General features: G+C 43.0%; 1 protein-coding gene across 1 annotated transcript; it reads right to left on the reverse strand.

Moving 5' to 3' along the window:
- Window positions 1-588: 588 nt before the first annotated feature.
- On the reverse strand, window positions 589-10,031 carry SIAE (sialic acid acetylesterase). Its single transcript, XM_072427243.1, has 10 exons — window positions 9,797-10,031; window positions 7,593-7,754; window positions 6,256-6,425; window positions 6,033-6,171; window positions 5,731-5,926; window positions 5,272-5,381; window positions 4,462-4,595; window positions 3,033-3,187; window positions 2,158-2,353; window positions 589-1,084 (listed from the first exon to the last, which is right to left on the reverse strand). The coding sequence occupies exons 1-10, from the start codon at window positions 9,849-9,851 to the stop codon at window positions 863-865; spliced, it is 1,539 nt and encodes a 512-aa protein (XP_072283344.1). The 5' UTR covers window positions 9,852-10,031; the 3' UTR covers window positions 589-862.
- Between the last annotated feature and the right edge of the window lie 319 nt (window positions 10,032-10,350).

Genomic DNA, 10,350 nt, shown 5'->3' on the forward strand with positions numbered 1-10,350 from the left:
CAATACTGATCTGCCACTTGGCCACTAGGGGCTCTTTGGTTTTTGGGGTATAATGAGCAGAACACAAGATACCAGACAGATGAACTACAGACTGCAGCCACCAGACACAATTTCTGAAATGTTATAGGAAATCAGTGTGAAATATGCGGCTCTAGGTGACATAGGGACCCTAGCAGGTGTTCATGTGCATGGATTTCAATTCTCTGTCCTGTTGTACAGTTGTCATGGAAGGGACCCATTACTTTGTCCATGCAAGGAGGATCACTCGTCTCTCCCACCCCTGAGGAGCATATACGCACTGTTCTTTGCTCCTGGACACTTTACTGCAAGTAAAAGAACAGCCAACTTTCAAAGTGTTGGCACATACACAGTGCTACGGCTGCAGACCATTGGGCAGAAGACAGCCAATCACAAAACAAGCGCTGTCCCATAGGACAAGAGTGGGAGAATCAGTCCAGGGTCAGGGACATAGGGGTGCTAAGTAAAAGTCTTTCTTGGCCATTCATTGGAGGGATCACTTCTCACAAATCTTCTTGCCCTTGTCATGGACATGAGATTGAAGACCAGGCATAGAGAAAGCACCTCTGATCATTGGAAGACGTCTTTAATGCCCCTTACATCAGCCCAAATCTGAATATTTGTTCATAGCGTCCTTTCATTGAGCGGCTTCACTTAGGCAGTGACACTCAACATTTCCTAACACGCTCACAGCTTGCCTAACTTCACAGTGAATGCATGACAGGTACTCTTTGCCATACACTATTAGCATAATGAGTTAGATAATTACTAAGCAAAGATCCCATTTAACTACAAAAATCAAAATACACCATCAGAAATAGTCAGTGAAAATAGAACAAAAGCTTCAAGTGAAATATTTCACAAAGAGAGAAGCGGGAAGTTGCTGTTGGGCGCTGTAGATTGGACATTGCTTGTAGTCACAGGGCCAGTCATCCCAGGCATAGCGGACGCCAAGAGCCGAGCACCAAACAAAGGGGACGGTGATGACTTTATCGGATACACTCAGAAAGGAGGCCGCTATGGGAAGCCACTCGTAGCTTTCACCCGAGGAACTTTTACAGAGGACCTGGAAACAGAGAAAGATGGAGGTCAGTGTGATGGACGGTGCACACCTTCAGCTTGTAGGAACTAAATGTGGCCACCCACCCATGGATTGGAGCTCCTTCTGTGTCCTTAGTGGGGAGATCAGCTATTGCAACCACCCATCCCTTCAAAAATGAATAAGAACTTAAAGAGCAGGGAGGGTTGGAGGGTCTGCACATCATGTTTTGATGTTGTGGGATGCCCAGAGGTCATTGTAAGGAATGTAATTTTGCTGAGTCTTGAAGTTAAGTTGTTTTTGTGTTTTTGCTATATTTTGCAAATAATTGAGTTGTGTTGAAACTATTTATATCCTCCCTATCCGTAGGTCAATATTTGCTCCATCCTTACCTTGAGGCTTCTTACCTCGAAACATCTTGCTCAGCAAGTTAGTAATTAAGTTTCTTGTTATTGACTAACTACTAAGTGTCTTATATCTTGCTGTCTGACTATATAAACTGCAATGTGATAATAAAGTTAAGAGAAGTGATATAACTGCATGCTTGAGCTGTGTGCGTTATTCACTGCTCCCAACGCGTTAACAATAAAGGCCACGAGTGAGAGAGAGAGAGAACCTGATCTGGGATCAGCAGTAATCACCTTAACAGTCATACTCACAGACAGAATCACCTAGATCATAGACAAAAGTAAAAACTTTTTTTTTTAAACATTGCAATTCTGAAAAATACAAGATTGAAGATAACTAATAGTCAGGAACCCTGCAGCTCCCTATGTTGCGTGCTGATGGCACTGTGATTTAGTATGCCTTGAATGTACTTCCAGGCAACCAGCAGGTGGCTTGCTGCAGAGTCCCCTCCTGGTTTGGCAACATCTGGGGCTTGTTATTAGCAGGCCTGTATTTTCCGGCACTTTCGAGAAACCTGCAGCTCCCAATGTTGCCTACTGGTGGCACTGTGTTCAAATGTTGGCATGAGTTACACCCCCGAGGATCCAGATCTCACACCCCTGAGGCTTCTCTAAGACACAGCTGTGATCAATCTGTTCTATAGCCGGCGGTCTATACACAATAGTGAAATGTAACCTTTCTCCACTCCTTACCTCAAATATATTATCAAAGCTGCCAGCGATGACGAGCTGCTGGTCATATGTAATGTTCATGTACATGTATTCATAATAGACATCGATATAGACTGGATAGGGACCCTGGAATGGGATATCCTTCTCGCCATAGGCAATGGCACACGCACCCAGGTAGAGTCTGTACCCTACCGTCTCTTTATCCCGAGGGTGAACGCTGCACAATAATATAAAGGTTTTAGCAGAATTATGCTACAGATCACATATAACTGTACAAAATAATAATATGTAACAATCAGTTAATACGTAACCGGTCAGGTAGGACATTGCACGTCATAGTTGACAGCTTTAGAGTTTAGAAAATGATCAACAAATCTTAATCATAGGATCAAAAAAATGCAGATACGATCTTTTAGGCACTTGCAGTTGTATTGTCCCAATTACTAGACTGTCCAATCACGAGCTGGGGGAGGGAGAAGACCTGCAAATGTTACTGAGCTGCAGTAAATTAAAAATCTGGTCTCCACCCCTGATAGGCAGATCTGTGGACTGGATAGACAGAAATACAAATCCCTTGGCAGGTAAAACGGTCCCAGAATGGAGGATTTTTATTCATGCATATAGCAGTTTTCTGGAATTTCACTGACCTACTGGCTGCAGTTTGAATAGTCTAACCCAATGGTGCCCAACAGGTGGATCCCAAAGGCAATGCAAGTAGAGCGCGGAGCCCTGCCTTTCAAAATAATAACTCCTGTGCGCAGTAGAGTTTAAGTTGAAGTTTTTAGTGTTAATAGATCCTTTTGACTTAGTCATTTTAAAAGTAGCTTGCAAGCCAAATAAGTGTGGACACCTCTGGTCCAACCACTCATAAAACAAATTTAACATTGCCGACTTACCTGCCGTACGGTGACTTTTCATCTCCCAGGTCCATGGCGACAGCCATGAATGTGTTTGGCATCTTTGGGTTGGGTACATAGCCATAATCAGCAGTCTGGTGCCATCGGATCACAGGGTAATTGTCCTTTTGTTGGGATTTCTGGTATGTAGACAACTAGGAGAACAATGAACAGAGGACAATTATATCACTCAGGGTAAATCTTAACATTATTACTATACACTATTTATTTAGCACATACATTTTAAGCAGCACAGTACTTTAAATAGGGGTTACAAATGACGGGCACTAGCACAGGAATCTGTGTGAATAATAAATCTTCTCATTGGCAATAAAAAACATTCAGTAACTTTGATTCTGTCCCCTTTTTTAATATCTGCCGACTAACAATCTTGATATTGAAAAAGAAGCTACAGAGGGAATAGTGCCGTTCCGGAGTGATTTGCTGCAGATTCTTCTGGCTCATCCTGCGCTGTCCATTAGAGGAGACTGCTCCTTACAGAGGATATTTTATGGGCATCATCTCAGTTCTGTTCCTGGGGAAGTGGACATAAGTCTACGAAACGGGTCGAACAAACAATTGAGACTTATCTATGTAGTTTTTAAAACACTTAAATTGAAAATATTTGTATGCTATTTTTAAAAGAATGCAATATAAGTGCCAACAATGTCCATTTTTGCATTTCAATCTGATTTCACTGAAAAGTCTCATTTAATTGTATTATATTTTTAAGCATCATTAAATGCTTACTTGCTGCATTTCTTTTTTTATTTACTTGCAGTGCAAATGTGAACCTCCTGGGAAATGTAACATCAGTGGAATCATTTCCATAGCTCAGCCCCTTCCCCCTTACTTTTTATATCCCTCTCCTCTTTATGGGGTGTATAATTATGGTCTGTGGTGGCCCAGCTCCTTGATTTTGTTAAAGCAAACCTAAACTTGGAAAAAAAAAAAAAAGTTGAGAGCAGGCCAGTTTATTGCAGATGGAACAGGCAATGTTTTCTTCAATAAACAAACTTTCTGTCCCGTTAGCAATGTTTAAATAAACTCGGATCACTTTGCTGTTTTTCCAACATTCTCACCTGCTCCGCTTCCAGATTCTGGACCTTCAGCTATCCCGATTGGCCAGGCAGGAATATTGCAGCTCCCGCACATGGGCAGAGGCGTTCACTCACTCCGACTGCTGGGATTATGCATGCACAGCTCAGTGTGCTTTATACAGAAGATTGCAAACATACCGGTAGGTTTGTTTTCTTGCAGAAGGAAATTTATTGTCCATTTTGCAATAAGCAGTTGATTTTTAGTTTGTTATTTTTTGTCTATGAACCCACACAGCTCCATTCACGCCCCAATCCCCCCCCATTCACTTTTCAGTTATTATATACAACCATACTCCGCACACAGCTATGCTGTAGGAAATGACGATCACCTGCACAAAGCCAAAGGGGAAGTTGGGGTCCGTCTGGCTGTGGGAGCCCTCATTAAAGCTGTGTCTCCAGTCTGAGATGAGGGCCGGGAAGGTGCAGTTATACAGATCTGTGTTCATGGCTGTGTTCTGCTCCCCTGAAATCATAGAAGACGATTCCTTACAATATGGAAAAGTGTTTAAGAGAATCACATTGTTATGAACTTTGTAAATGCAGCCATTGTCTGTATTATATAATTGTATCTAATTGGAACAATCTGCCCTAGCAGAAAATCACCCTTGTTTATTTTAATGTAAATGACCATCATATGTCATACATAAGTAATGGTTCACTAAGTGACTCAATTTGTGGCAGAAATCCATAACATACCTCACACTTCTATGAAGGATGAGAAGACCTGGCTCACCATTCCAATTCATCCCAAAGGTGTTCCGTAGGGTTGAGGTCAGGGCTCTGTGCAGGACACTCGAGTTCCTCCACACCAAACTGGTGACCCCATGTCCTTATGGAGCTGGCTTTGCACCCCGGGGCACAGTCATGGGGGCAGAATAGGGTCTTCACCAGACTGTGACCACAAGGATGGAAGAGCACAATTGTCTACAATGTCTTTGTACGATTGTGTATTGAGAGGAGCAATCACTGAGGACACCTGAACTTCATATTTTAGGGGATCCACATTCTTACAGCCATATACATTATAGTGAATAATATGGCACGGAGAAAGCAGATTGCTGCTTCCGGAGCTTCTCCATCAGTCATGTTGGAGCAGTGAGGCCCAATGTTTTATAATACAACCACAGAAGAACATTTACCTTGGTACCAGATCGCTCCTTTAATGGTCATGTTGAGCAGAGGATGAATCATGGCGTTCCATAGAACGGAGTATTCACAAGGACCGGCAGCGGTGTCAAAGAATTGAAAACTTGAAGGAGAAGAAGAAAAGTATGCAGTATAGAAATCCTGGAAATCGCTTACAATACAAACAGCAGCTTTACAATTCTCCATCCATGAACACAGAACGTCTGCACACACAGTGGGGGTCAGAGGCAACCAATGCACAATTTATCGCCTGCTTGCTCAAGCTCAGTCAGACCTTGGATATCCACCCAGACCACACAGCACCCACGGACATCCAATGGTATGTTGGTCAGATACTCGGCCTTCCATAGTCTGGATTTAAATTCCTGGCATGGGAACCAGTGATAGTACTCATCCTACCTGTACAAATATTATTCACCCCCCACCACCATATTGAGGGGGTCACTGCTCACCTCTCTGTTAGTTCTCCAGAGTCCCCAGAGAGCCCACATTTCTTCAAAGCCGTTTTCGATGACCACGCCTCAACCGGAGTGCCCCCCCAAGAGGATTCCACTAATCCTATTGGATACCTCAGCCTCCGTGCCAAGTGACGCCCAAACACCCAGCACACAGCGGAGAAGTAGGAAAAATCACCATGTCCAAGGTTTTCTTTAAAAAAAAAACGGAAACAAAATCATCAGCTGATTGTCAATGGCATTGCTGAACTCAGAATCTGCATTCATTATAACTAGGGGTAATAAAATGAGATCCTCACCAGCAGACGGCAGGGACCACGGTAGGTCCACCCTGGCCAGATCTCGAAGTTCAGTCTGGGATTGTACTAAGGCTGCTACGAATAGCCGTATGTAGGGGTAATCGGCAGCCATCTTTAGCTCCTCGCTGGCATTGAACATCTGTATGGAAGATGAGATTTCTGTTATTGGGTACAATATCATTGCAGAGATGTAGAGGATGGAAATGACAGAGCAGCCATGTACCTGCGATACAGTCATCTCCATATTACTCTGTCCGCTGCACAGCCAGACATCACCGAACAAGATGTCCACCAGGTGAATGCTGCTAATGTTCTGAGCAAATTGCTGGGCCACCAGGTGGTAGGGACCCCCATACTCCATAGGGGGCAGCTGTACTCTCCACACCCCTTCACCTGCAACAAAGACAGAATTACAGAAGGCAACAATGAAATCCCGATGGTGAGAATATAAAGGAAGATTTCAGAACACTCAGGCTTAATTAGCTGATTCCACTTTTATAACTCCACAATCAGGTTTTTGCAGAAAAAGGAGAGGCGATGTCCCTTCTGCATCAATACCTCCTACATGTCTGATTGCTCCAGGTATCTGCAGGTATCTGCTTTCCAGAATAGCCAGCAATCCCAGGTTTCTCTGCATGTGCCGGGAATTAAACTTCTGCAGGAGATACATCATCCTGGTCTAGCCAATCAAGACGGCTGAAGACTGTCTACCAGAAAAGAAGAAGATGACTGCACCCTGTGAGGGAATAGGGACAGGCGAGTAGTGGGTTTAGTTCTGCTTTACCTATTTTATCTAAAATTTTTGTGACTGGGCCTCTTTAATGATTTCGACATTTATATTGAAAGCTAAACCCTGTTAAGCTAAAAACAAATGCCCTTTGGTAATCCCCTCCCCTTTTATATAAGGCTCTGATAAGCTTGTTAAAGTAAAACTTTTATTGGAAATTTGCAAGCAGGATGTTTTTTTTTTATTGCAGAAGATCTATACTACTTCACTAATCATAAGATAGTTCTCTTATCCAATAAAGAATCCTTACTTTCCCAGTTCACATTCCTTCATGTGCACATGTACAGCTAGGTGTACAATTGCGCCATCTGCTGGGCACCAAGATAGATTACCTTACATACACATGTGCAAAAGTAGCATTATTGCAGTATGACCAACCAAGGTGGGAAAAGATTCTGAACATAGAGCAGAAGGAAAGAAAAGCACACAATGTGAGGATGAAGAGGGCCCACATCCTGGAGTTTCAGACAATATAGGACAACGGGTAAAGCCAGCATGTATAACCACTTCAATTCCCATTCCAGCAGCCAGCTCTCCTCCATGGTCTGGCACTCTGGAATGCAGAAGAGACCTCGGTGTCCTCCCACACAATGCAGGACTGCTGGTTTGCATTGTACAGGATGACTTTAAGGAAATAGTCTGTAGGTACTGTTAGCACAGAGAAGAAAGCAGAGATAGATGAACAAGGCAGTGTGAGCAGTTACCCCTTAAGCAGCTGGCCATGTGTCAGAGACAATACCAATACATCTGGGACAAGCACTGCAGACATTTACCATTGGCAGCCACGGTTATCTTTGAGATGGTTTCCAATCCTCGAATAAGTGAAACCGTCACCTGGGAGCCCAACTCGCCGTACCCCCAGATGACCGCACTAGACGGCTGCTGCTGCAGAACCATGTGATCGCCATAGTATGAAGCAAATCGAAATGCGGCATCTGGAATAGAGAAATGCAACAATAATGAATGTATTCCATTACTATTGTCCAATATATGACACCAAACAAAAGATGATCCAATATGAGCCGTCAATATATAATGCAGTCAGCCAAGATGTCAAATTCATCCTCAGCAATTTGTTCTAGACCCACTCATTGATTATCAGGCATTCCCAATGTATTTGAAAACAGAGCTTGGTGGGCTTATTAATCAGCTCATTTCATAAAAAATCTCAAGGGTTCCCACACAGAGTCACCCAACATAACATTGCTTCAGGAATATTTCTGCTTCTTCTGTTGGGCTCTACATAACATAAATTATGTATGGGGGGCCCTCATGGGAGCAGCAGTTGTACAGACCCAGGGACTCCATGCAGCCTCTCACATTCTGACCAGCAGCAACTTTACAATGGTGCAGTTTGATCTCTGGGTAAGATAAAACAAAGAAAATGCTTCATCCTGCCTGCAGCAGACTGGTGACATTTGCTCAGCCTAGGCAAAGTCACTGATTGGAGCTCATTGATGGCTTTTTAAATGGTAAAAGGTGGGACTCTACGGAACAAACAATACTATTGCTGTATATGGGGACCTGTTAGGAATTGATTCATGCAGATTTTACAATCACGACAGGTCCACTTTAATGGAAATAGCATTATTCGGGCACAGCAAAGAGCCGTACCCAGCTTGTCGTGAAGCTAGCAGGGAGGATGAGATTTGCTAATTAGAGGGCTAAAGAGGCCCAACAGGCTCTGCAGTCCTGAATAACCAGTTGTAAATTTCCTTCCTGCAATATCCTGTACAAAGTGAAACCTAATTTAACCTTTTGTAACACTTGGACTAAAGGAGATGTTAGGGGGTTGCATATTGTGCCAACAAGTGGCAGAAGTCTTGGAGCAGCTATAATTTTAGGATAGCCATAGGTTGTCAGCTAGGATCTGACCATGAAGGGCCGGACAGTTTGAGGTAATTGTTGTCATGCACAGATATTCCAATCTGTTGGATCTCGTGTAGCAAAGGGAAGAAATCTCCAACCACATCTCAACCAATATCCACATGACGGAGTCACACAGACGTCTGAGGTTGTCTCATGATCTTTGTGTAATGGTGTATGACCTGCACACCTTGTCAGTGCGAAATGCTGCAAATCTGCCATCCATGCCTATTATGGTTATGGCAATGTGACACCAACATTCCAACACATGACAAGCAAGCCAAACAAAACTGTTGTGGTTCAGTAACTTGTACAGAGAGTTCATTCCGTGTTGTCTTTGAAGCCTTGGAGGAGTCACACCATGGGTGTGCATTTATTGTATGTTGGTAACACTACACAGGTATTTTGGGGGCATCTCATTCATTTGTATGGGCCTACAATGTACCTGACCCATCGACAATTCTTGAAAACCCCAAAAATCTGTGTTTTAGTATATGGACTCTTGGGGTGACTGGATGATGTCTTATCCTGGCCACACAAATATTAAAGCTAAACTCACAAAACAAATCACCCTATACACTATAAAAAACATATCAGACTCCCAAAAGATTTGTATTTCTGTTCACCCACTTTTAAGATTGACACAGCTCTGCCACTTTCTATATAGACGCCTTCCATTTGCCACTGGTATGTGTTATGTATGCTGTGCAACAATCATTTTCAATCAATGTGTGGCAGTGGGGCCTTGGTATTCATGTGACAATCACAGAACAAATTATGATAAAAAAAACACAAAATCTGAAGACAAATTGTAGCATACCGTGGATAAGAGTTGTGATTGAGCGCTACACAGATGCAACAATTCTCTCCTTGTGATGCAGATTGTACACGTCCCATTATTTGTACACCAACAGAGCTTTGTGTGATTACCTGCATATAATCGCTCCTATACGCCTCACACCAATGGTCGCCAATTGCATTGTGATCAGCTCATAATTTTAGTGATTTTAGCATTGTGCGTGCTTCTATGATAACTATGGTGCAGTGCAATGACCTGTGGAGTACTGAGAGTATTCAAATCAATGTATAGAGGACAACAGGGGGTCAGTACCTGCACTGGTGACAAGTGACAGTCCAAGCAGAAGGAAAGACACAGAAGTCATCATGTCAGCAGCAATTGTCAACCACCAGGAAATTCAGCTTCATGCAGCGACCCAGGCAGGAGGGTTCTCCGAAACAAGATGGGACTCTTCCTATGAAGACAGAAAACAACAACAATGTGAACCTGCTGATTGTTCATACTATAAATGAGCAACTTTGCCACTTCCCAACCTACTTCCCTATACACTGTCAGCTGACTTGTCTCCTCCCTGTGTCAGTATGAACTGCAAATGAGTTCAGTGAGGAACCGCCCAGAAGATTAACCCCTGCTGACAATTTCTGTATTGGTGAAAGTATAGAGCGGTTCTGATAAAATGAGTTACTGAGTCAAAGTGATCTAAAACAGGAAATCAGAAATATTGGGTGGTTCTATATATTGTTGAAGGAATAATGGGACCCTGTACAGAGCTATGGAGAGTAATACAGAAATTAGGGTTACAGAACAATACAGGAAATAGAGGTGCAGAGTAAATTAGAGACTGGATGTACAATGCACTATAGGGA

The sequence above is a fragment of the Pyxicephalus adspersus genome, chromosome 11 (genome assembly GCF_032062135.1).
Source record: "Pyxicephalus adspersus chromosome 11, UCB_Pads_2.0, whole genome shotgun sequence".
In the NCBI taxonomy this organism is placed as follows: domain Eukaryota; kingdom Metazoa; phylum Chordata; class Amphibia; order Anura; family Pyxicephalidae; genus Pyxicephalus; species Pyxicephalus adspersus.

Coding starts and splice junctions, on each gene's coding strand:
- SIAE (XM_072427243.1), bottom strand. CDS start 9,851: ATGATGACTTCTGTGTCTTTCCTTCTGCTTGGACTGTCACTTGTCACC. Junction 5,927..6,032: donor GTGGTCCCTGCCGTCTGCTG/GTGAGGATCTCA, acceptor TTTTTTTTAAAG/AAAACCTTGGACATGGTGAT. Junction 2,354..3,032: donor GAAAAGTCACCGTACGGCAG/GTAAGTCGGCAA, acceptor ATTATTGTGCAG/CGTTCACCCTCGGGATAAAG.